Here is a 26,195-nt window from a genome sequence, read left to right as displayed (position 1 = left end):
CTGCCGTCTTGACAATGTTAAGTCCTCTGCTTCATGAACATGGGATGTCCTTCCATTTATTTAGGTCTTCTAATTTCTTTCAACAGTGTTTTGTTTTCAGCACTCAAGTTTTGCACTTCTTTTGTTAAATTGATTCCTGGGTATTTTATTCTTTTTGATGCTACTGTAAATGAGGTGGGTTTTTTTTCTAATTGAGTTATAGTTGATGTACACTATTATATAAGTTACAGGTGTACAACATAGTGATTCACAATTTTTAAAGGTCATACTCCATTTATAGTTATTTTAAAATATTGATTATATTTCCTGTTGTACAATATATCCTTGTAGCTTATTTATTTTATACATAAGAGTTTCTACCTCTTAGCCCCCTATCCCTTTCCTTAATCGCATTTTCAGATTGTTCATTGCTTATGTACAGAAAATCCTGCAACTTTGCTGAACTCATTTATTAGTTCTAATATTTTTTAAGTGTCTTCCTTGGGATTTTTCATATATAAAATCATGTAGTGTGCAAGTAGAAATAGTGTACTTCTTTCTTTCCAACCTGGATGCCTTTTATTTCATTATCTTGCCTAAACTGCCCTGGCTAGAACCTCCAGTACAATGTCAAGTAGAAGTAGTGAGCGCAGACATCCTTGTCTTATTCCTGATCTTAGAGGGAAAGCATCCAGTCTCCTCATCGTTGAGTATGATGTTAGCGGTGAGTTTTTGCAGATGTTATCATGTTGAGGAAATGCCGCTCTTTCCTATTTTGCTGAGAGTTTTTGATTCTGTTTTAGTTTGGTTTTTTTTTTATGAATGGGTGTTGGATTTTGTCAAGTGCTTTTTTTGCATCTATTAAGATGATCATGTGGTTTCTGTTCTTTCCTTACACGTTACATTGATTCATTTTCACGTGTTAAACCAACCTTGCATTCCTGGGATAAATTACAGTTGGTCATGGTGTATAATGATTTTCTCATGTGGTTGGATTTGGTTTGCTAATATTTGGTTGAGTTCCTGTGTCTATATTCATAGAGGTCAATAGTTTTCTTTCTTTATGAGGTCTTTGTCTGGTTTGGGTATCAGGGTAATACTGTCTTCATGGAATGAATTGGGAATTGTCCCCTCTTCTATTTTTTTAAATTAGTTTGTGAAGGACTGGTATTAATTTTTGCCTGGAGACATTTAAGGGTAAGTATTAAGTTGGATGGAAGGTCCAGAACACAGCAGAGAGGCTGGCGCTAGAGACTCAGACTGAGGGGAGAGAAGACAGTGGACCAGCCTAGCTAAGAAGTGAACCTAGTAGAGGAAGCCCAAGTCAGGCAGATGAGATTGTGCAGGAGAGCAAACAGAGATGTCAGGTTAAGAAAGAGGGTTCTTTCTGCAGAGGAGACTAAGAGGGCACAACCAGGGCCCTGGGAGGAGCACCAAGACAGCCGCCACAGGAAGGGAGCACTGGCACCTGGGTTACTGCTCGGGCCAAGCACAAAGAGCACAGGAACTTGGCAGCAAGAAGTCCAGAGCCCTTCAAGGAGGTGGTAAGGGTGGAGCCAGCGTGCTATGGTTGAGGCAGGATGAGGAAGTGGAGACCCTCAAGCCCCTGTTTTCCTGAAGGAGGAAAGGTTTCCTCTTACAGGGCCTTTTTTGAGAATGAGATTTAACCTGAAACCCCAGCTGGGCCCGGCAGCAGGTCCCTCCCAGTACAAGAGGGGCTGCTTGGGCTAATCCTGGAATCCCAGGATGCAAGCGTCTCTGTGTTTCTGCTAGGAAAGTGAAGGCCCCAGGCACTGGAAGGACTACAAGAAGGCACTCAGCTGGGGATTCTAGCTCTGCAGGTAGCATCTATTGTGGGAGGTTCTGTCCCTCAGGAAGTGTGGCTGCTGCTTGGTGATGTAACAAGGGAAACCTGGTGTGAGGCAGGGAGCCTCGGAAAGCTCATGGGGGAGATTAAAGCTTCGGCTCAGCCCAAACGAGGCCAGCCCTGAAGCTGAGCTGCTCCTACAGCTTCTCCAACAGAACCCTGCCAGACCACCGGACAGGTTGGGTCGGGGAGATCAAGGAGTCCCCATGCCTCCTCCCCCTGCAGCCTGGCTTCTCCACCCCTCCAACCCCCCACACCCCCGCCCCCCCAGGGCTTTCCAGCCTCCTTAGCCAGTTTCACTGCGGGAGAAGCAAGGCAGGTGGAGGCACAGGTGGGAGCTCTCTGGAGGGAGGCCTGGCAGACAACAGGGGGAGGGCTGCGGGGGAGGCCAGCCTCAGGCCAGCCCGAGCTTACAAAGGTGACTTGGCTTTGGAGAACACAGCTGTTTGGGGGGAAGACCTTAAGGAGCTGCCCTGTTCTGAGCTCTCATCCCTGGGGTGGGGGTGGGGGCCTCTTACAACTCACCCTCCTCCAGCAAGAGCCCACTTGGGGTTGCACCTGTGAGCTTCCTTCCTGTCGCCCCACGTGGGGAAGAGGCAGACCTGGTGAGCAGGGCCACACCCAGCCACACCCCATGGGCCTATTCACTGAGTGTCCGGCTCAGGCAGTGCTGCCTGGACCAGCTGTTCCTTCCCCCACCCAGCTCCCTGCCCCCACCTTGTCCCTAGACGCTTGGCCCTGCTCTGTGCTTTCCCAGGGGACTCAACCACAGCAGACAGCAGGGATGCCTCGCACCCGGCCCTGGACCCTGGGTTCAGCCTGTGACCCTGTCCTTCTGGGCCAGGCATTTCCCCTTTGGCAGGAGAGAGGAGAGCCGTGACCTGCCCCAGAAACATCAGGTGCCATTCAGACCAAGATGAAGAGATTCAGCGCATTTATTCAGGCATGGAGTCAGCAGGTGGGGCCGGTAAGAGGCTCAGGGTTTCCACTCAATGACTTTGACGGCGATCTGGGCTGCCCGCTGCACAGCCGCGCTGGTGTCCTCCTTGAGGGCCCGGAAGGTGGGCACGTGGGACTGCAGGATCTTGCGGCCCTCGGGGGCCTCGGCCAGCATGGTGAGGACCTTGATGGCATTGAGGCGCGCCTTGCTCAAGGATGAGTGCAGTAGCTCCAGCAGCGGACCGATGGCCTGCGTGTCCAGGGCCGCGTACTTCCCTACAGGGCACCAACGCCAGGCGTTCCTAGGGTTCCCTGCCCACCTCCCTCGCCCCCCAGCCCTCCCAACGCAGGCTCCACACCCTCCCTGCCCCCAGCCTGGGCCCTGCAAGCTCCCCAGCCGGCTTCTCCCCAAGCACCAGGTACCTGTCCCGCAACCCAGTCCTCTCAAGGCAGCATGAGGCGTCTTTTGAAAATTAAAATCCAATCGAATGAGAAGGGGAGACGCCCCTCCTTAATCCTTACTTGCTGCCCACCCCCTCACCCGCTGAAATGCCACGCTGCCGCCCCCTGCCCCCTGCCCCCAACCCTCCTACACCGAGCACTCTGCTCTTTGCTGCCAGACCGTCCAGCCCCTTTTGCCCTGCTAGCTCCCCTCTCAGAGGATGCTCTGCCCCCGTACTGTGCCCACCGTCTCCCCCAGGTTACTCTTCACTCTGCCGCCCCTGCCAACCTCAGATAGCAGAGGCTGAGACGTCTGGGTCCCCATCGCCCAGCACAGAGCCTGGCCTGTGGCAGGGGCTCAGGGCTCCTCGGCTGGAGTGCTAGCTCAGGGAAGTGACCACATCTCCCCCAAATTCCCATGTTGTCCGGGCCCCGTGAGAGCCCCCCAGCCCTCCAAGCATTCCTACAGGAAGCCCAGGTAAGACACTGACTGCACTGAGGACGCCCAGGAGATCCACGCTCATGGGGAGCCCCACACTGGGGGTCGGCACCCTGACTGCACGATCAGTCAGAAGGGGGCTGTGGACTCTGAGAAGGCCCCAACCTCCCCCCCTGGTGCATCTCAGATTTCACCATCAGGACGAACTGGGGAGTGGCAAGGAGTCCCAGCTCTGGGGGGATCTGCAGACTGCTGATTGAGAATCAGAGGCCCAGGTAGTTAGTTCTCCGTGGATCAGCAAGGAAGCTCAGGGCGTGGGGCTGGCACAGGCAAGGGAAGGTCAGACAGCTTTCAGAGGTCCTGCGGGGACCCTAGCCTCCAGGTGGGGAAACCAGCCCAGGCCCTTCCTACTGCCCAGGTCAGGTGACTGAGCATGGAAGCCTGGCTGCTGGGAGTCCGCATGGGGGAGGTAGCCTTACGCTCCTATGCGCCCCCTCCACACTGAGAAAAGTAACATTGATCAAGAAACACAGCAGAAGCAAGGGCTCCAGTTTTTGCTTAGACCTCAGCATAACGGACTCATGGGTGGCAAACGAATCAATCCCAGAATTTCGGCTCACAAGAGGCCTGGGTCAGATGCAAGAATTCTAAAACCAGGGAACAGAGGGAATAACAGGGAGGGGCCCCAGGTGGTGGGCCCTCTGTGGCCTGGAAGGAGAGGGCGGAGCCTGGGACCAGGGAGGGGCAGTACTCAGCTTGCTAGGGGGCTGCGGTGACCCCCCACCCCAAAGGCGCCGACACCCAGCCAGCAGGCAGCCTCACCTTTGGTGGTCACTGTGACGTACATGAGGGCCCCAGCTGCGCTGGCCTGCACCTCCTCTTCCTTGTCCTTCAGCAGGTGCACCAGGATGGGGATGATGTCGTGCTGCCACACCTGGTTCTTGCCCTCCAGGGGGATGCTGGGCCAGAGAAGGGGCAGCTGGGTGGCTGCACTTGGAGGAAGAGGGGGATAGGACCACCCCAGGGGGACACCAGGGGAAAGGACTTGTGTTGAGACCATCCCTGGTGGCCACGCCAGGGTGCAGAGGAGCACTGGTGTGAGGTGTGGGTCCCACTCCGACACTCAGATGACCTGGGAGCACAGCCTGGGGCCACAGAAGGCCAGACCCAGGAGCCAGCGGTGGTGAAATGAAGGGAGGTGGCCACAGCTAAAGCAGCTCTGAGGCTCTGTGACCCTCAGGCTCCAGGCCGGGATTTAGACTGTGATCACAGTGACACTGGGTCACTAGTGACTAGACGCCCGCAGCTCCACGTCCTGACCTTCCTCGGAGGAAGTCTAAGTGTGCAGATGGTACCTCCTGTGCTTGCCTTCCTCATGCGAGGGGGACAGCCCTCTCATTTTTGCCGGGAGTGGGGGCTTCCTGGGACACAGGACTGTCAGGGCTAAACCCAGGCCTGGGCATGCAGGTGCCCCAGTGGCGGGCTCCTCTTCCCCCAGGGCACAAGCAGGTGAGGGGAAGCAGGGGCCTGGGGCGCCACTCCTGCGCTCCCCGCTCCGTCCCTTGTCCCCGCCCAGGCCTCACCTGACTGCGATTAGTGCTTGGGCTGCTTTGCTCCGGATGTTGCTGTTGGCGCTCAGGAGCTTCTCCTTCAGGAAGGGCACCACCCGGCTGGCCAGTGCCTCGGTGGCGTCCTCCATCAGGCAGGCGGCCAGCGTGTCCAGGAGGAGCTCCTGGATCCGTTCCTCCTCCGTCTGCAGCTTCCCCACCAGCGAGGGGATCAGGCTGCTGTTGACAATGCCCTTGGCCCCTGCAGGACAGGAACGGGCGCTGAGGGTGGGCCAGTGGGCCACCCCCCACCTGTCACCTGTGCTGGGAGCTGGAGGGCTGGCGAGGGGGTGGTGTTTGACAAGATAAATTGCAAATCCCCCCCTCGGGCTGCCAGGCAGGGGGCCCAAGCAGCCAGCATGTGGCCGTGGGTGACAAGCTGGGGTGAGAACCACGAGGACCCCCAAGGTCCAGCCTTTGGTCGCCTGTTACTGGGGGCACCAGCCTGAAACAGCGGCCTGAGAAGCAGAAGCCACCTCTGCAGGGCCCAGGCACACGGGGAGCCTCCCTCCCCCACCAACCATGGTGCAGCAGAGAGAAGGATGGGGTACCCGTCAATCCCCTCCTTCCCATCTGAAACATCTCTGTGATGCTGGAGCCGCAGATCAGCCTGGCCAGCCGTGGGGACAGGAAGAAAGCTTGCAGTGGAGTCTGAGGTAGAAGATTTAGAGTGAACAGGCCGGCATCTTATGTAAAAAGAGCTGTACCCCCAACCACAGTTAGTGGGCAATCCACAGAGTCCGGCCAAGGGGTCTAAAGGCGCCCGGTGGCGCTCAGGGAGGGGGCTCCACATGGCACAGCTGGGAGAAAATGCAGCGAGCCACCCCCCTTCCACTGTCAACGGTTCTGCCTCACTCCTTCCAGCCTCTACTCCCACGTGGGGAGTCAGTACATGGCTGGCTGCCCAGAGGAGACCCCAGAGATGGCCCAGGCGGCAGCCCAAGGGTGCTCACAAGTGCCCAGAACTGCTGGCAGAGCGGCCGCCACAGAAAGAGAGTGGGCACCGGGGAGGGTGGCCCTTCCCTGCCGCTCTAGGTGTCACTACTGCCCGACAGCCCACCCTCTCCCCGGCCTCCCCAGCAGCCCAGGCTGCCCACTGTGAAGCCGTCCACAGCCCCCATGGAGGTGCCACCAGTGGACGCCTCTGTCTTCCGCCTTCCCAGCTCAACTGTCTAATTTACTCTAGAGAGACAAGTAAACAGGTTCATTAGCCTAAAGGTCTCTGAGTGCCAATTAGCACCAGGGATTTCTTTCTTTTTTTTTTTTTTTGTGGTACGCGGGCCTCTCACTGTCGTGGCCTCTCCCGTTGCAGAGCACAGGCTCCGGACGCACAGGCTCAGAGGCCATGGCTCACGGGCCCAGCCGCTCTGCAGCATGTGGGATCCTCCCGGACCAGGGCACGAACCCACATCCCCTGCATCGGCAGGCGGACTCTCAACCACTGCGCCACCAGGGAAGCCCCAGGGATTTCCTCTTTGAAGACACCACCCAGCCTTCCACCCTCACTCCCCGAGGACATGAAATGGCAGGTGCCTGGGGCTAGGGGGTGGAGAGGCAGGGCAGCATGTCCAGAGGCTCCAGTGTCCCTGGCCAGCTTCTCACTGGGGTGTCGGGTGGAGCTGCTAGCTCTGTCCATTTGTTCTCAGGTGCTCACAACACAGGAAAAGCAGTTTCCTGCTGCTTCAAGAGTACTGGGCTTTTTAAGATTTAATATACACAGATTAAAAAAAAAAAAAAAAGGCTAGTTGGACTCCTAAATGCATCCAGCTATGTGACCTTAGACAAGTTACTTACCCTCTCTGAACCTGGTTTCCTCATTATTAATACAAGCCCACCTGGAAGGGGGTTGTGCAGTACCAGTGGAGTAGGGGGTGGGAAAGTGCTCTGTGTAAGGGACTGTCACCATGTGCCCAGACACCCAAGCCTGGCACAGCGAGAGTCTCCCAAATGCCACCAACATTGAGTTCCAGCTGCAGGCAAGCCTGTGGTTGGGGGTGAGGGCTGAGGAGCAGGATACAGAGATAAAAGCTGCACAGTCCCTGCCCTGCAGGAACACCTGTCAGTGGTCCCGAAGCCACCTCTCCTGGTGGCCTGAGGCCTCTCTCCCCTTCAGCCCTGCCCTCCGGCCGGGCCACCACCAGACAGCACATCTGGGCCTCCTGCTCTGGCTCCAGTTCTGGCTCAGGCACCGGCCCCCAGGCTACCTGCCTGCCCCGGCCACAGTCTCGCTCGGCCACGACCTGGACGGCCACTGTCCAGCTCACAGGGCAGAGGTGACAATTTGACCTTCCAAGAAGGACTGTGCTGACCGATGGAGGGATAATGTTCCTGACAGAGGGCCACCTGAGCAAAGGCAGGGGGTGAGGGATTTGTGCATTGTCAATCAGGGCTCGATGGTGGCCTCACTTGCACCCGGGTCTGGGCTTCCCGGGAAAGCCCAGGGAAAGGTGCTGCTGTGGGAGCGACAGGATGGGCACAGGCTGGGGGGAGGGCAGAGGGAGGGAGTCAAGGCCAGAAGCTGGAGGTGATCACCTCCACTGCTCCCCCGATTGGTGAGGAAACCAAAGCCCAGAGGGGCAACTCTAGTGCCCAAGGTCACACAGCAGATGGGGAGAGGCCAGGCCTTCAGCCGCCCGGGTTTTTCTTTCCCAGGCATTCGTCCTGGGCCTCTGCTCCTAGAAATGCTGAGCACCGGGACCCAGTTCATTTTGAGACAGAGGGAGATTAAAAATAAAACGCGTGCCGGGTGTGCCTCTCTGCTCGTTCACTTTGCTTCTTTTCAGCTAAAAGGAGAGTCGCAGGCCTGGCTATTTATAATTAACCCAGATCTGCAAAGTCTTGTTCTAGTTGGGGTGGGGTGGTGCACAGACCCCCAAAAAGAAACAAATCAGAGAAACCCACCAGGCCCCCAACAGCCTAAGACCCGGCTGGCAGGGTTGGGGTGAGCAGGACAGGTGGGGCATGGAGAAGAGCCGGCCAGGAGGGGGCACCCTCAGGCAGTGGGGAGACCAGTGGGAGAGTCTCCGGGGACCGGTCATTACTGCCTGGGTTGACACATGTAGATGAGGAATTCCAGGTCCTAGGGGCTCTGGGTGTGCAGGAAGGGAGGCCTGGGGGAGCCGGGCCTTGTGGGGCAGAGGGGCAACGGTAGGAGGCTCGAGTGTGCTCGGGGAGGGCCCAGACTGGCATGGCTACTGGGCCAGGATGGGCTGGTTGATGGGCCACACAGCTCAGCTGGGATTGAGGATCACTATGCCCCTGGAGTGGAACCCCTGGGGTTGAGGTTTGGCCACTTCCTGGGGGCCACCTCAAAGGGCCCCTTGTCGGCCAGCTCTCCCTGCTGGTTGGTGAGGTGCTGGGTGAGCTCAATCACCAGAGCCCCCTTCCCCTTTCTTCCTCGGAGCCGAGCTGTGCTCTCCCGGTCCCATTCTCCTGGCAAGTGAGGACTCAGCCCCGGGAGCACACATCCGCGCCTGGCGCCCGGGCCCCACCGTGCCTTATCTCAACCCGCCCGCCCAGCTTTAGCCTCGTGTGTCCCCCACTGACCCCACCCACCCCCGTGCCTGCCTTTGCTCGTGGGGAACCCTTGCTGTCCTCAGCTTACTCGGCCCCTCAGTAGCACGTGACATGCTGACCATGTTTTCCTCCCGAGATACTCCCCCCGTGGCCCTGGGACCTCAGCTCCCCGCTTCCACCTCTCCGGCTGCTCCTCCATGTGCTTAGCAAGCACCCCCCCCTCCAGCATCCCGCACAACGTGGTCCTCGGCCCCCACCATCCCCCCTTTCCCCTCCACCAGGGGCAGCTCCTCTCAGGCTGCAGACACCACACGGCCATCCACTGACGCCAGGTTGCCCGGCCAGCCCCCGGCCTAGGCTGAACTCAGCCTCATGGACTGACTTCGCTTTCTTATTTTCTCTGGGCTGTCTAGCTGACATTTTTACTTGATTCTGCATTTAGAACGACGCACCCTGTAGGACCAGGCCTACCGTAAATAAACATGAAACAAAAACTTGCCATCCTCCTTCTCGAATTTAAAAAGCTAATCTTCAAACTCTCCAGTAGTTCTTAGGCCGACGCCCCAATCCTACACAAGGGCCACCAGCCCGCAGCGACTGTTCCCTGCCTCACCCCAGCCTGGCCTTGTGGCATCCTCACGGCTCTGGCCGCACTGGTCCTCTGGGTTCATCCAGGCCTCACACTCCTTCTTGCGCAGCGTCTTCCCCACCGTGGAACGTGGTTCCTCCCGCCCCAGGTCATGGGCCACCTCCATCCTGCTCCTCCTGCCACAGAGCCCTGATGGGTCTCCCCCTCCAGGCTTCGCACAACCATCACGGGGGTACTATCGTGCAGAGGTTCTAGCAGGCAGGCTTGGGTCTGTCTAAATGCTAGGACTGTGCCAAGCGCAGAGGAGGTCGTCAGTAAATGCTTGCTGGTTGAAGGCTTACAATCCCTGCTTGACCCTGGGGGAGCTCTCACTTCCAGGGTCAGGGGAGGGGGCAGCAGCCAGCCCTGTTGGGCCCCTCCGTGGGCTAGCCCCTCATCTCACACCCGGACTGCTGTGCGGGATCTTCCCATGCTTGCAGCTAGGTTTGCCCCTGCAAACAGCTCACTTCTGACCCCTGGTCCCCCAGTTGCCCTCACCATCTCTGAACATGTGTCAACATGTATCTCCTGTCAGAATCACCCTCTAGGGACCATCTATTGTTATATTTGTCTCCTTTTGATAGAAGAGGGAACTGAGGCTCATCCAGGTGAAATAACTCACCCCCAGGGCAGGGCCTGTGCCTGTTTCCTTCCTGCTACCACTGCCATTGGCCTCTGAGTGGACCTCTGGGCAGAGGCCCAGCCTGACCCAGCCTGGCGGTGTGGAGGACACGCACACAAAGCAGCCCCCAATAGTCGGCCACTTTCCACTGGGCCTCAGGGGCCACCCCGAGCCAGCATGTGCCAGGCCTAGTCTAGGTCTGCCTCAAGATGCCCATCACCAACATCTGTCCTGTCTCTGACCATTTAGGCAACACCTTCACAGGTGGGCAACCTTGCTGGGGGATGTAGTGCAATGGTCTCCATTTCACAGCAGAGGAAACACTCTCAGAGAGGTTAGCGGATGACATTGAGATGCCATAGTGTCCAGCTGGCAGAGGTGGTCCCTGCCTTCTGACCACAGGCCTGGCCCTATCTCCCTCTGCCAACGGTCCGTTCCAGTGCTTCTGCCCACCAGTGGGGTGATCTAGTAACAGGACCATGGAGGTGTAGGGTGATAGGGAAGTGTTAGCGGGGAGCATCTGCATTTACCTGGATGCTCTGGGGTGCACAGAGCTTCAGGTTACAGTGATGGAAAGGACAGAGTGGCACTAATGTCTTGGTTCTGGCCTGAGTCTTTAACACACAGGAGTGAGGGGCTCCTGGTTCTGAGGCCCACAGATTGGCTCCCCCTGAAATTGAAAGAAGTTGGCAGGCGCCCTTTGGTGCATTTTGCTGAGTACCAATGCCTTCTGTGAGCTTCCCAAAGGCGCCCATGGGACCCTAGCCTCAACTGAGCTGGCTCCCTCCCGCCTCTCTGGTCTGGGGGACCGCTCCTGGGCCCCCCTCCTGTCCTCCCTTCTAAGGCAACCTTCCGGGGCCAGGATTGCCAGGGACCCTGAAGAGCCCTTACCCGCTGTGCAGGCACGAGCAGCAAAGATGACTAATGCCCCCTCCCATCGCTGCAAAACGTCACCGGCGTAAACCTTTAGGATTTGTACAGCCCTTTCACACGTCCTAGCCTACTGTCGCGACAACTCAGGGAAGCAGGTGCCACTAGCCCCACTTTGCAAACAGGCTCATTAGAGGTCAGTCCGTTGTCCAAGGTCGCGGAGCTCAGAAAGGGCAGACAGGGTTCGAATTTGGGCCGGGAAGACGGGCGGGGCCGGGGCCATTCACTGCTCTCCGGCTCGGCGTCCCGCGGGGTGGGCGCCCGGCCTCGGCTCAGCGGGATCGCAGGGACCCCGTGGCCGGCGGCGGTGGCAGCTGCTGCCGGACCGCGGCACGCGCGGAGCCGCGGCCCCGCCCCTTCCCATCGTCATTGGTCCGCGGGCGCGTCCGTCAGCCTCTCGCACCCAATGGGCGGCGGGCCGGCGCTCTTGGCGGGGCTGTGGCGCCCTGAGCGTGGACCCCGGCGGACGCGCGGCTCCCCGCCCGCGGTTGGCCCGGCAACGCGCTGCGCTCGCGGCTCCGCCCCCTGCCGGCGGCGCGGCGCGGGGCGGGCGGACCCGCGGGCGGCGGCGCGGGCGGCGCGGGAGAGCGGGCGGAGGGAGCCAGGCCGGCGGAGCGTGTGCGCCGCCCGCGGCCTGGTCACGTCCCCGCGCGGGCGCCGCCGCCCGCGTCGTGCGGAACGAGGGCGCCCCGGCCCGCGCTTGCCGCCCCGCCCGCGCCGCCGGAGCAATTCGGCCACGCACCGCGCCGCGGCCCGGAGGTGAGTGAGCGGCCCCGCGGCCGGGGCGCGCGGCGGACCTGGGGACGGGGGGCGCGGCCGGGAGCCCACCCGCCCGCACCGAACCCCGCCCGGGCCTTTGTGCCGGGGCCCGCCCGGGCGGGGGGCGCCGGGCGCGACGGGCGCCGGGCGCGACGGGCGGGATGCGGGCCAGGTGGGGGCGGCGCGGCGGGTGTGCCCGCGCGATGGGCAGGGGCGCCGCGGGCAGGCAGGTGCTGGGAGGGGCGCCCGGGCCCAGGAGGGCTGACAGGGGCCCAGGGCAGCTGCTGGTGCGGAGCCAGGCCGGCGACCTGCGGGAGAGGCGCCCGGCGGGGTCTCCCGGGGGACGGCGGGAGCGCCGGCGCGTGGCCTGGGCTGAAACGGAGGTGAGGGCCCCGGAGGCCTGGGCCCGGGGACGCACGGCTCGCCGTTTTCGGTCACCGCTCTTGCAGCGAGCAGGTTCGTCGGAGGCATTTAGAGCGAGAGGCGAGTATCGACCCGCTGCGATTGTGATAGGTTCCCGGCTCGATATTTTTTCCCTTAAAAGGCGGTGGGGGCTTGGGGTTGGGGGGGTGAGGGCCTCGGGCCGGGGCTCAGCGTCCTGCCGGGGACCCGAGGGGCTCTGGCTTCAGGGCGGCGCTGAGTCTCTCTGGGCGTTGGTGGCAGGATTCTGCTGAGGTCGAGAATTGGGGTTCTCTGTGACCAGAGAAGAGGATGGGAAGGCGGCGCCCAGGCCGGGGAGTCCGTGTCTGGGGATGGAGGGACCCGCCTGGGGGGAAATCTGCTGGTCTGGGGAGGCAGCTGTCCCCTGACCGCCCCTTTCTGCCCAAGTGATCTCCCTGCCCTGGGGATCGAGTCCCTCTGCCTTCTGCTCAGTCTGGAGAAGGCTCCTTGGCCAAATTCAATTAAGCAAATGTTTACTGAGCAGTTGCTCCCCCCGGGGCCTGGTGCTGGGGTGGGAGTGAACTGGCCCTGCCCTCCTGGGACTGACTCACCGCCCCCAGGGGGAGAAGCATCTCTGCTCAGAGAACCCAGCCCTGAAGGTGGGTGTTGGGGCCCCAAGTGGGGCCGGGGTCAGACGGGCCTGTGGGCAAAGTGACATTTGAACTGGAGCTTGAAGGACACGGTCACAGTTGGGGTGGGCATTGCGGGCAGAGGGGAGAACGGGGACGGAGACACAGAGAGGGCGCTCAGGCAGTCCAGTCTGGCAGGAGCACAGGAGGTCAGGCGGGAAAGGGCGGAGGCTGCCCAGGGCTGGGGCCACTGGGGGAAATGGATGACCCTGGCGCCTGCTTCAGTGGTGGCCGCAGTCTCCTCACCTGTGCAAAGAGCAGCTCCATGACCCAGAACCGAGTGGGCCTGGAGAAGAGCTAGGAAGACCCCGAGGGCTGCTCGCAGCATAGGACCACCCTTCCAGGCAGGGCCAGGGTCCTGGGTAACCAACCCCTGGCCTCCTTCCTGGCCAGCATGGAGGATGATGTTGAGCTGGTGGCTCTGTCCCTTTGGGGCGTGGACGTTCGTGAGCAGTAACCGTGGAGACGTGGGAGTCTCCGTGCAGCGGCTGATGGCGAGGGAGGGCCTAGCCATGCCCGGATGCAGTGGTGCGCCTTCAGCATTCCCCGTGCTTCAGGGTCGATGGACAAGACGCTGGCATTTGGCTTAAAGCTCTTGTGTGTTGTACCAGACGCTGATTTTCTGAGATGGGAGGTGAATAAAACAGTCCCTCCCCCTCGGAAGGCTGGTGTTACCTTCTGCTGTAGATCTGCTCGCTTGCCCACTGCCGGGGAGGTTTTTCCCTCTGAAGGGGCTGTTTGTCACTCATCTGTGTAGCGTGCCCCCTCCCTGACCCACCCCCAGCCACACACTGGCTTCTGGCCGAGGCCCAGCTTGCTGCAAGGAGAGCAGGGCCCCTGCCTGCCCTCGTGAGGGTGCGTGCTCAGCACGATGGAGCTGCCTTGCTCCATGCTGTCGCCCGGCCCCTTTCTGGGGGCCTGCCATAAGACTCCAGATTTGGGACACGGGGAATGAATTCCCCGTTCTGTCCCCAGCTCCTCAGCTCTTCTGTTTCCTGGAGTCCCAGGAGGAGAAGCACCCTGACTGGCTCTCAGGAGCTTCTAGGGCAATTCCAGGAACTTCTGGGTAAGCAGGAGAACTTGACAAGGCTGCCCAGGGCCCCTGCAGGGAGGCCGGTGGATGCAGGGGCAAACGGCAGGGAAGGCTGGCCTCAGACTCAGGGTGTGGCCCCAGTGGCCTCAGCCCAGCCGCGTGGCTGTCTCGTGTGCACATGCGATGACCAAGTGCCGCACTTTCCCCGCTGGTCGTGAGGACACGGCAGCCCTAACTGCCCTGTGCTGGCCCTCTGAAGACCCAAAATTCTGTGCGGCTGTAGGGTATTCTCCCTACTGCCGACCATGGCTGGGCTTGCAGGAACCCTGGAGGAGGCAGATTAGCACACTGCACCCTCAGGAAGGAAACCCGGGCTAACTGAGCCCCAGGGGCAGTCCTGTGGGCTGGCAGGGCAGAGGGCACAGGGAAGTGGACAGAAGCATCAGGGCAGACGCTGAGAGTCAGCCCAGGTAGGAGCCCAGAGCGGTGGCCTGACAGCTGTGCAGACTCGGGGGCGGTGGAGGCGGGGAGTCCCAGTGGAGGCGGCGGAAGACCTGGGTCAGGCCTGGCCCTGCTTCCCCCCCGGCCCCCCGCCCAGCCCCATCCTCTATGAGCCTCCTCATCCTCACCACAAACAGAGCCAAGAGTGCCCTGCCCATCCCCGCACGGTCCTCCCCACATCCACGCTGGCAGGGGAGGCGCCTCCCAGGAGCGAACTGACAGGGACTAACTCACAGGGACCATCTGGATCCCTGGGCTCGCGGGGGAGCCAAGGGAACGGAACCTCACCCGTTCGCTCGGCTCAGCCGTTCGTTCCTTCGGCTGGTCTTTACCAGCACCTGCAAGGGCTAGGGCCGTGCCCGGCGCAGGGACACGACAGGGGGCAGGGCACACAGCACCCACTCCTGTGGCGCTCCGTGAGACCCGGAAGGCTGACAAACACCCGAGTAGCTGAATGCCAGGCAGGACAAAGGCCGTGAAGAGCCTAAAGCAGAAGGGGGTGGGGGTCCTGTGTGGAGGGACCGTTGGCGCGGCACCGTGGAGAGGCCATGGGTGAGTTGTGAGACCAACGGAAGAGCACCAGGAGGGCGGATGGCAGGTGCAAAGGCCCTGAGGCCAATGCACCTCTGCAGCTGGAGGTCACCCTGCCCCCCAAGGTCAGGTGGCTGGAGCCCGGAATGGGGGGGGGGCGGGGTTGTGGAGCAGGTCAGGTAGGATTATGCTTTTAAAAGACCCATCTGGCAGATGGCATGGGGGCCGCTACAGCATTCAGGATGAGGGGCTGCTGGCCCACTGGGGTGGGAGCAGGAGTGGTACTGAGAAGTGGTTGGATGCAGGATTTAGCTTAACAAGGACCTGCTGATGGAGAAGAGGAAAGGACCGCTCTGGAAGGACAGAGTTGGCCTTGGCGAAGAGGAAGACTCAGACGCATCGCGAGAGGTGGGGAATTGGGAGTTGGGTTAGACCCAGGTGGACATGGGCATACATGGCAGTCAGAGGGGAGAATCAGGGTGGAGCTGGAGACCTGGAGTCCCCCCACCAAGAGTTGGGGGGCAGGGGCCAGCAAGGTCACTCAGGGATCGAGGGCAGGTGGGGCCAGAAGGGGCAGAGCCAGGCCTCGGGCCCCACGGCTCAGAGCTGAGCTGAGATTCCAGGGGCCGCACAGGAGGGTGTTCCTGGGAGGGTGGGTCCCCTGCAGTAGGCCTGGGGTGCATGGGGGCTAAGCAACATGGGCAGGACTGGCTACACAGTTTGGGGGTCCCTTGTTAAAAATGATTAAGCATTTCAGGACAGTGACAGCAGAGTGTCAGGCTGGGCATGGCGCGCATGTGCACGCCCGGGAAGGCCAGTTGTGGTGGTCGTGGTGGCTGCCAGGACGGTGCCCCGGGATGGCGTCCACTTTGCCCTTCACCTGCCTCCCATGGGCAGGTGGGCTGTGTCAGGCACTTGGGGCCACGGGGGCTGCACCCTGGCCTCTGTGAGCGGCGCTTCTCCCCCTCTGTCCGTGGACCCCTGGCCTCCATCCCTCGGGCAGGAGACACAGCCAGCTGGTAGAGGACTGGGCAGCCTGTTGGCAGGAGCGGGTGCATGTGGCGGGTGGCCTCACACACAATGGCTTCCTTGAGTTCGTCTCTTTTCCGAAGGAACCTGCTACATCACAGAGTTTTAGTTATTTGCTTCTAAATTAAGGTATAACTCTCTTTTAGAGATGTCCCCGGAGAATCCATCAGAAAGTGCTAAGGAGTGAGGCTGTTAAAATCTGCGGTGCCGTGCTGGGGGTGGGGTAGGGGGAAGTGGTTGCAGACTCTCGAGACCAGCGCACCCTCCAGCAGCTACTGACCAGCACGCACCCTCCCCAGGCTCCCCCCGCCCCCGCCTCTACTGGCCATGCGGCAGCAGTCAGAGCCCAGCTGCAGAAGGAGCCCCTGCCTCGCCGAGCCCCCTGCCCTGGGAGTAGTGGCAGTCAGGTCGTGGCGTTGGGTGGAGGGGAGCGGCCGCATGTGTCGTGTCCCCCAGAGCCCCCGGGCAGGCGCTTGGGGAGGGCAGCGACGCTCACTTTCTCCTCTCACAGCCAGTTCCGCCAAGAAGGGGCCTATTTTTACTTCGGTTTTCTCCTCTCGGTGGAGGAGGCTCGGACCCGGGGAGGTGGGGTGGCTTCTGCGTGGGCACCGGCCGCCCGGGCCCCGGGTGGGTGTCCAGGGACCCTGAGGGCTTCTCAGCAGCCCGAGCGGCCCCCACTTCCTGCAGGCAGCCTGCCTCCGTCCACCCCAGGGTCCCCAGGGGTCCAGGAGGGCTGACTGGTGGGGCTTCTGTGCTGGAGGCCGGTGTGGCGCTGGGGCCAGTGCTAAGGTTCTGGCCGTGGCCTGGTCCTTTCCACTGGGAGGACTGGATCATCACAGCTGCTCTTTCTTCTCACCAGCGGCTCTCAGGCAGGGTCCACACACAACTTGGGGTGTCCAGGAGGAGGCTCTCAGGCCTCCTAATTCTGTTTTCCCGTTGGGGGCCTCTGTCCAGAACAGCACCTGTGTCCACACCCGCACAGATCCTGTGCCCCTTCCTGCACGTACCCCAGTGTAACCACTGCCTGTTTTCTTTGTCTGTGCTTATTCTCCGTCTCTCTCCTGGACCTGAACATAAGCTCTGCGAGGTCAAGACCTTCATCTGCTGTTCATCACTGAGAATCTGGCCCCCAGAGCCCAGCCTAGCACTCAGCAGGGAGCCAGGAAACGGCTGTCAAAGGGGGCCACGAACGTGGCAGGTGAGCAGGCCTTCTGGTGGCTGCAGCCTTCACGTTGGAGAACTGTGGCTCCAGCCCAGTCCTCTGCCCCGCGAGATGTGCCTGCCGGTGGACAAACACAAACCACGCGCAGGTGGACAACCACTGGCCGGGTGCCCATCGGGCCCGACCGGTTCACTCACGAGCCAGAGGCAGGCAGGCTGCCCAGCTTCTCATGCTGCCCGGGTCCCCCCACTGGGGGTCAGACGCCTCCGGCTGACACTGGTCCCTCAGTGACGCCGTGTGACTCGGTGAGGCCTAGTCAGTCTGGGAGATTTGCGGTCATGACATTTAGAGTCGCGTCCATGGGAAAGTGTCCTCGGAAGGCGAGGGGAGATCCTGGTGGTGGGAAAGGACCATGGCGCCCACAGTGACCACATGATGACCAAGTGGGCTTTCCAGACAGCCCTTGTGCTCCAGGATGAGCTCAGCAGGGAGCTTGGTGAAGGGCAAAGAACACTGAATGGGAAGCTGGGAGACCTGGGCCTAGTCCCAGCTCCGCCTACAGTGTAGACACGGTGAATCCTCTTCACTCTGGGCCTCTGTATCCTCACCTTCACATTAGGCTGGGTTGAGGGTGCAGGTAGTCTTCATTTCTTCCTCCAGCCCTGAGGGGCTGCCCAAAGCAGTGTTGAGAAGGATTCTGAGGCTGTGTGGTGGCTCAGAGGAAAGTGGTCGTGGTTGATTAGTGGTGTCTGCGGTGGTACAGGAAGCAGGATTTAGCTGTTCTTGCCAGGGGCTGCTCGAGCCCACCCGCCACGCCCTCCCTCCTGCCCAGCAGCTCCAGCTCATCCTCCTGCCTGTGGCAGCCTCTCCGTACCCTATCGAGTGAATGAGCAGGTGACTGAGCCTCGTGCTCAGCTCTGCTTGGCGTAGAGCGCCAAGAAGGCTGCCTGGAGCCGGGAGACCAGGTAACCCCTGGTCGTGCTAACCGGTGTGGTTCCAGCTCCAGGTGTTGTAGGAGTGGGGACAGTGCAGGAGGAGGGGGTGGGTGACGGGCAGGGCCGTGGTGTGAGTCCCAGGCTCCCAAGGATGGGTCACCAGGCTTCACCAGGGATGAAGATGAGAAAAGGCTCCAGGCTGCCAGGAGGGGCCCCTGAAGACCCTGTCAAGGATTTGCCACCTGCAGCTGTCACCCTGGCTCCAGCAGGCCCCCGTGACCCCAGCTAGTGTTGCGCACGCCCCCCACCCCGGCCCCGCCCCATCCCTGCCCCGCCACTGTGCCAGCGAGGCTGTGGGCGGGGCAGGGCAGGGTGGTGTGGAAGGGGCCAGACCAGGGAAGGAGCAGGCCCCACCTGAGGACCTTTCTCAGGTCGTCTACCTCTGTGCTGACCGAGGGCCTGGCCCTCGCACCTCCTCCCTGCCCCTGCATGGTACATCCTCTGTGACCCCAGCTGTCCCACTGTGTGTGGCCTCTGGCCTGCCCACCTGTCCCCTCTTGCTTCCTGTGGCCCCACAGAGAGACCACCACCGCCAGCCAGCCTACTATCTGGCCCTCTTCAGTGCTTCTGGGTGCAGTGGCTCTGTCCCTGAGTTGGGCTTTCCTCCAGCGTGGTCGCCCCCCTCACCCGCTCTGTTACCTCTGATATGCTGTGCAAACATATTTCTCGATAAAATGCTGGGAAGAAAAATAATTAGAGTGTTGCCTCCATTATCCAATTTCTGATTAATCAAACTCTCTTTGTCCTCGGCCAAAATCTGTTCATTTCCCTTAAACAGTGGGCCAGTGCCAGGCATCGATTTCCTCTGTGTTAACACCACGCACGCATGCACATCCCCGGCCCTGCCCCTGCCCCTACCCCGCGGCGGGGAAGAGGGAGGCACAGACGGGGCCGCCCTGAGCCCCCAGCACCACCCTCTGCCTCCAGGAAGCTCCACGACCTCGATGCACCCACTATCACAGCTCCAGCTCCCTGGCTGGGCTCAGCCCCACGCGACCTCGGTCTCCAGGTGCATTAGTCTTGTTGCTGGTGGTTCTGGGCTCTCCTGGAGCAGGAGATGGAGGGATGGAGGGCCGGTGCCGAGTGGTGGAGGGTGTGGCTGCTGGGGACCGGGCAGAAGGGTGAGCTGCATCCCCAGCTCTGGAGGGACCAGGACTTTGGGACGCGTACCCCTCACTGGCGCAGGACAGCTGGGGCTGGGCCAGGAGGCCAGGGATGGGGGGCAGGGCCTGTGACGGGGCCTCAGGGTGCGGATGGGGCGTGCTTTCAGTGGCAGCCGCAGAAACGCAGCGCTCATAGGCTCACCAGATGGGGGGACACCCTGGGTGGGGGGCTCAGAAGCAGGGCAGAGTCAGAGTCGGTCCGGGCCACGCACCACCGTGTCCGTGTCTATTGGGGGAAGGCCAAAAGGCCTTGCTAGAAGACTTCCCAGAAGTCCCCGCGGGCCCCTCCCTGCCCTGAGTTGGCCCCTCCCTCACTCAGTACAAAGGGCTGGGGTGGATTTATCAGCACCTGCTTCCTGCCAGTTACTTCTGGGCCGTGGGACGCATTAGTGACAAACAGACCAGAGCCCCTGCCCCGTAAAGCCCCTGCCCCATGGAGCCAGCGTCTGTAAGCATGATGGGGTGGGAAACGTGATAAACGAGTCACACAGCAGGTTAGAAAGCAACAATGCTGTGTGTGTTTGGGGCGTCATAAATAGGATGGGCGGGGGGGTCTCTGAGGAGGGGACCCTCGAGCCGCTGGAGTGGATGCAGTGGCTCTCTGGACAGAGGATGTTCCCAGTGGAGGGAAGAGCCAGTGCAGAGGCCCTGAGCTGTCGGGACAGCACAGCAGGAAGGCTGGGGGTCAGGAGTGGGGAGTGGAGGGAGCATGAGGGCAGGTCACGGGGTCAGGGCTGGTCGCAGAGCCTTGGGGCCACAGAAGGACTTGGACTCCAGCTCCGAACTGAGATAGATGTCTGACGTGCTGCAGGAAGGTTTTGAGCATAGGAGAGACTCTGCCTTGTGTTTTTACAGGGATCCCCGGTCCGCCCCGTCGGGAGGAGCAGAGTGGGGGGGTGGGATGGGTCGCTGGGGCAGTCCAGAGGAGGGGCTGAGGGTCGGGCTCCAGCCAGAGGCCCCCTGAGGTCAGGCCCAGCCCTGAGCTGAGGCCTTGGCCCTGTTAGGAAGGGGTGGGGGAACAGAGGGAGGTGTGCTGGGCACACGCTGGCCAGTGCCCCCAGCTCCCCTTCCCACTGCCTGCTTACAAGAGCTGCCCTTCCCTCCGAGTGGGGCAGCACGGATTTCCTTCACGCTCCAGAGCTCCCTGTCAGTCAGGCTGAGGCGAGGCGAAGCAGTGGCAGAATCCACACCTTTGCCCGGTTCCCGACGGGGCCCGTCCTGCGACCCGACCCCCTCAGCTCTCGTCCTCGACCAGTCACGTGCCTGAGAATCCCTGTCTCAGCCTCTGCTTCTCGAGAACCCCATCCAGACAGAGTCAAGGCCACTGTGGGCTTGGACACTCCCGGGGGTGGCCTGTCTCAGAGGGGAGGACCGGGGCCAGCCGCCAGCCTCGAGAGGACCCACGGGGCTGGACGGTGTGCATGCTCTGGGCCCTTCCTCGGACCTGGGACTGGGCTAGGCATCTGACTTTTTTGAGCCACGCTGGCCTGGAGACTGAGATCCCGAAGCCTGCAGGTCTACGTGTGATTAGGAGGCTGGGGTAGGAGGCGGTGAGAAGGGCTTGGAAGGAAAAGGGGCTGGACGGAGGCAGTGCTCACCTTCCAGGTGAGAAAAAACAGGAAAGGAGCTGTGAGGGAAGGAGGTCTATAGAGCCCTCGCCAGAGAGGGTCCCACCTGGGGGTGACCAGGGCGGGGGCTGGGATCATGGGGGGCCACGCACAGAGGCAGGGCACAGGAAAATCAGTCCCCACCCAGCCCAGGGGCCTGAGTGACGGTCAGCAGTTCCCTTGCTGCGGAAACCTAGAGCCAGGCTCTTGGTGAGTGCACCTCCTTCCCCTTGAGTGTGGAACCTTCCGGTGTTGTTTATTTATTTACCCCCGGCCTGGAGAAATCTCTGGCCTGGTTTCCTCCTGAGTCAGTGTTCCTCAGGCGATGCTATCACAGCTCGTCTGGTCGGCCATGGCGGCTGTGGGCTGGAAGGCTGCACACACGGCTGGGGCGTCCAGAGCCACGGGCCAGTGCGGGGCCAAGGGAAGGGCCTCTCCCGTCCCCTGTAGTGGTCCTGAGGCCAAGGGGCTGCCTGGCCAGGGCAGAGCCAGTTGTCGGAGCCTGTCTGCTGCTGGCGGCGCTGCCCGCCAGCCCCTGTCCTCCTCCCATCTGCTCGGACTCTGGCTCCAAAATAAGCAGGGAGCAAGGAGGAGGCGAAGGAAGGGGGCTGCTTTCAAGGGGAGACCCGCTGTGGGCCTGGCAGGCAGGCTGGTGTGTGTGGATAAGCTCACCCGGGGCCTGGTCCAGTGGGCTGGGGGGTGGCTGTCAGGGGTCCCCAAGTCAGCAGTGTCTGTTCTGTGTATCTTCCCGAGCACCTGCTCAGAGGGAGGTGGAGCTGGGGCCCTGGGGAGGGGGCACGGGGGTCGGGTGTGGCCGGGCAGGAGGAGCCAGCGCCTGAGGAAGGGCCGTCCTGGGTGAGGTCCGGTTCCACTGCCCAGCAGGGGCGCCAGACACTGGGCTCAAGGTCACTCTGGGCGGGTGATAAGTCCAGCCGGTGCTGCAGTGGCCGGGGTCGCTCAGGAGGGAGGGTCTCGCTGGCCTCCGGGGGGACGTTCTCAGCTGGGTGGCGGGGTGGGCAGGGCGCTGTGGGTGTGGGGGTAGGAGACGCAACCAGGGAGGCCGGCTTTGCCCAGAGGGCAGCATCCAGGAGGGCGGCCTGTCCCTGTCCCCTTCCAGTGTTACTGGCATCAAGGTAAGCAGGGGTCATCTCCTCGGAGGGAAAGGTGTGGCTTTTTAGTCCAAAAGTACCTGTTGTTGTATCAGAAACCATCAGAGCGTTTGGATTCTGCCGTGTGTGATGTCTGCCAGGCCCACGAGCTATAGGGTATGAGGGAGGCGTGGCCTGCGCTTGCTTTGCAGACCTTTCCAGAGAAGCCTCTTGCCAGTATCCTCCCTGATGCCTGGATCCAGGCTGGTGATGCAACCCGTGCCTGCCTCCTGCCACCAGTGGCAGCTCCCTGGGAGAACAGGGGTCTCCGGGGGGACAGTTTCTGCCCTCTGGCCCCTGGAGGGGTGGGGGGTCCCTGCCAGGGCAGCCATCTCTGAGCCGCTCCCTAGGGAACTGTGAGAGGGACGCTCCTGGGATGGACCTGCCCTGAGCTGGGCCCAGGCCAGGCAGGCTCCCCCACTGCCCAGCCGAGCCCTTGGTCAGTGTCACCCCAGCTGTCCCCACCCTAGCCCCCTCCTCTCCCCCGCATGACTGGTGGCTTCTTGTTGTCTGTCTCCTCCAGCGTCACCTCCTCGGACCTCCCCCAATCCCGCTAGTTGGCCGCCCGCCACACACACCTTCTCCCCTTCTCCACGGCACTGCTCTTCACCAGTCCCCCCACCAGAACACAAGCCCCTCGGTGCCCAGACTCACCCCACGTCCCCGAGCGCAGAGCAGAGCCTGACACACAGGCTCGGTCCCCCGAGGGTACCGTGATGATCAGACAGGGCCCAGGGTCGACTGATGGCCTACTGGGAGGGCCGGGGGTCCCTGATGGGATGGAACTAGTGGATCAGGGGTGGAGCACTTTTCTGAGACGAGAGACAGTGTCTGTCCTGAGTGAGGCCGTGGGGTGCAGCACTGATGCCACCACCCAGGGGTCCCAGTGGGGAGGGGGCAGGCCCAGGTATACTCTTCTGCATCCCAGGGGCCGGGCGGCCACCAAACCATGGAGATGGCCTGAGGCCACAGCTGTGAGCAGCAGCCCCACCACCCTCCCCCAGAAGGCAGCCTTTATTCTTTCTGTCCTTTTCCTTCAAGGGGAAGATACCAGTTTGGACCCTCCCCCCACCCACCTTGATCCCGTGTTCAGGAGGAGCGGGGCCACAGCCTCCCTGGCAACACCCTGGCTGGCAGCTGCGACCCCACTTCTGTTCTGGGTTCCTACTGTCTGAGCTGTGACTTGGGCTTTCCGTTCAAAGCAGGAACACGAGGCCAGTTTTAAAGCACAGATGCCTAAGTGAAAATGCAAGTCAGTTTAAAGAAAACCACGGGGTAAATAACAGAGCAGGTGACCAGTGGTGCTGTGGGTGCCGGGGGGTCCTGGGTGTTGGAGGACCCACGGGCCCGAGCCCTGCAGGCCCCCAAAGGCAGCCCCGAGGAAGTCGCCCCCCTCCCCAAACCTCAGTTTCCACAACTGGGGTGCCGTGCCCAGCTCTGGACACCCCGCAAAGCTGAGGCAGGGAGCTGTACTCTCGGGACAGAGGTGCAGGATGCCCCCCCGGGGGGGCCCCAGTGGCCAAGGGTGCAGCCAGGCCCTCTCCCTGGCCCCCCGGTGCCCAGCTCTTCCGAGGAGGCCCCTCCCTGAGGCCCAGCCCTCAGCTGCCCTGAGTCCGAGAGCACATGCAAACGGCCCCATGGGGTCTGCGGGCCCGGGCTGGCCGGGCAGGGGCTGTTGCGCCCAGAGGTAAAAGGCCTGTCGTGGGGCCGCAGCTTGAGTTCAGGCGGGTGGAGGCGGGGAGCAGAGGGGCGGGGAGTGGTCAGAAGCGCGCAAGCAAAGGACACGGGCCTGTTGGGTGCCACGGGCGGGTCTAGGCCAGGCTCGAGAAGACCCAACGAGAGGCGCACAGGGACCCGTCACTCGGGCTCAAATGTCCACCCAAAGCGGAACTCTGGGCTCCAGCTCACCGGGTGCACACCGACAGTGGGAAACGGGTCCTTCTTAAGCGGGGAGCACATGGGTCAGCGGTGACGGCCACAGGGAGGGAGCTGACGCGGGGATGGCAGTTCTGGAGGGCACGGAGAGGGACCCACTCTTCAGAAGATGGAAACGACTTGGGTGGTTCAGGCCCAGGAGGCCAGTGACAGAGGCGTGTGGACAGGACATGGACGTTGGGACTCAGGCAGGCCCCCCCCCCAGGCCTCTACAGAAGGCTGCAGGGGCCCAGGAGCAGCTGCAGGTGGAGGGGGACAGCGGTGCTGAGTCACAGCCCCACCTAGCTCCACGGGGGCAAGGGGCAGGCTCTGGGGGTGAAAAGGCCCAGGACCTCAGACAGCCCTGGTCCCCGCTCTGGCGCTGGGGACTCGCTGGCCGGGGTGTCAGGTGGGTGGTCTCACTCGGCCTTGCTGGCCCTGTGACCTGGACTGCCCTCTGCCCTGGGGTCCTCCCCCCGTGCCCCGCACGGCTGGCCACCTGAGTGACCTCTGCTTGGGCCTCAAACGCCCCCTCTCAAGCACACCCTGATCTAGTGGCCCAGGGCTCAGCGTGGAGCAGGCTTTCCTTGGGGCAGAGAGGGGGTCTGGAGAGGGAGGGGCTGGGCCCGTCTCTCTCAGAGGAAGCGAGGACCTGTGAGGAGGGTGCCCCACCCGCCGGGTCCAGGCCTTCTCAGGCCAGTAAGCCGATAAGCAATCTGTCCTTGGAGACCCTCTGGCTTAGCCTGGCTTGGGTGCAACACCTTAGGTGACCTTGACCCTGGGCTCCCTTCCTGCGTCGGGGGTGGGGGCAGGAGGAGCTGCTGGGAGCCAGGTCAGGGGCTGGTGTTCCACAGCCTTGCTCCGCCCCAGCTCCTGACACAGCTGCGAAGAGGGTGACGGGACCCGGGTGTCATGTGGTTGGAGCTCTGGGCCAGGCCATGGGGGGGCGTCCAGGGTACAGGGCGCCAGATATGCAAAGGCCCCAGAGAGGTGGCAGCAGCGTGTCCCCACCCCTGGCTCCAGCCCGTCACCAGATTCCGTGACATGAGACTTGAGAGGGCTGTGTCTGGGGAAGGGCAGTGTAACAGGAGGGCAAGTGGGCCTGCCAGGTGGTGAGCCAGGGTCCGGGGTTGGGGGTCGAGGGCAGGGCAGGGAGGTTTTGAAGGGAAGTATCTGCCTGAGACCACAGGAAGGAGAGCAGGTTTCAGCCACAGGGCTGCTGAGTGGGCTCTGGGTTTGGGGTCCTGCCCTTGCAGCCTTGGGGTCCACAGGTAGGCAGGTCAGTGAGTCTGGGAAGCCTATGAGGGGCTGTGATGGAGCTTGTCAAGACCCTCAAAGGACCCAGTTTCTCCCCACAGCTGCTGGGGGGCCCCCGTGGGTGCACATGTGTACACCGAGCCTGCCAGGGGTGCACCTGCCGCTTCTCCCCAGCGTCCCCTCTCGAAGAACAGCCCCCCTCCCGCCCTGGGGCCAGACCCTGGGGCGCCCTGAACCCAAGCACAGCCCCGTCCCCTGGACTGCTGCGTGCAGAGCCTTCCCGGTCCAGGGTTGCTGTTCACGCCTGACTCAGGGAAGAGGCCGGCCCCTCACTCTCGGCGCCAGCCCCCAGCATCCCTGCTGTCCCTCTGATGCCAGGCACGTCCCCATCTCAGGGCCTTTGCACCCGCAGTCCCACTTTCCTCACCACCTCCTTCCCAGACGCCGGCCCCACAACCTGTGCAGCCTGCATCGCCCCCCTCCCCCACCCCCACCCCACTCTCTGGAACTGGGCCCCTCCCTCACCACTGCTCACTTGCTACATTTGGTCTGATGCCCACCCTTCTCCGTCAAGGGTCTTCAGCAGTGGCCCCCCTCCATCACCGCCAGCTGGCCCAGTAAGTAACTGACAGAGCCCTGACTCCTCCACGTGCATGCCTGTTCCCCACATGCCATGTGCAGTGGCACAGATGTGCATGTGCACCTCCCTACACACACGTACGTGGACCTGCACGCAGGCACTACGTACACCAGTGTGTGCATACGTGTGCCGTCCTGCACACGGACACAGGCACGGATCTACAGGCATGCGACCACAACACGGATGTGCACCCGCGCTGGGGGCTCCTCCCGGCCGGCCCGCCCCCTCCTCTCTCCCTGTGCCTCTCTCGTCTGTCTCGGTCCAGCCACCCTGCCTTCCTTCGGTTCCCCGGTCACGCCATGGCACCCCTGCCCGCCCCCCACCGAGTGCCCCTCCCTCCCCCACTCCTCAGTGATTTCCAGCCAGACCCAACAGCGCTGTGGTGGGGCATCCTGGGTGTCAGGACCTGGGGACTCAT

At 61.9% G+C, this 26,195-nt stretch overlaps 2 protein-coding genes across 3 annotated transcripts in view; one reads left to right on the top strand and one right to left on the bottom strand.

The window, feature by feature from the left end:
- Positions 1-2,822: 2,822 nt before the first annotated feature.
- The window catches only part of RSPH14 (radial spoke head 14 homolog), a gene marked incomplete at both ends in the record, with an annotated part of 60,893 nt that continues 37,520 nt past the window's right edge, over positions 2,823-26,195 (bottom strand). Inside the window, 3 exons of the mRNA XM_082852634.1 lie at positions 2,823-3,061; positions 4,488-4,624; positions 5,249-5,474. Coding sequence (XP_082708760.1) covers positions 2,823-3,061; positions 4,488-4,624; positions 5,249-5,474 — 602 coding nt within the window. The remainder of the gene's footprint in view (positions 3,062-4,487; positions 4,625-5,248; positions 5,475-26,195) is intronic.
- Positions 11,673-26,195, top strand: part of GNAZ (G protein subunit alpha z) — a 42,186-nt gene continuing 27,663 nt past the window's right edge. For both annotated transcript variants that reach the window (XR_014326680.1, XM_082852633.1), the window contains exon 1: positions 11,673-11,727. The gene's annotated coding sequence lies outside the window, so the exon portion shown is untranslated. The remainder of the gene's footprint in view (positions 11,728-26,195) is intronic.

Source organism: Leucopleurus acutus (genome assembly GCF_964270905.1).
Source record: "Leucopleurus acutus genome assembly, chromosome: 13".
Classification (NCBI taxonomy): Eukaryota; Metazoa; Chordata; class Mammalia; order Artiodactyla; family Delphinidae; genus Leucopleurus; species Leucopleurus acutus.
This window is presented reverse-complemented; position numbering and strand designations above follow the sequence as displayed.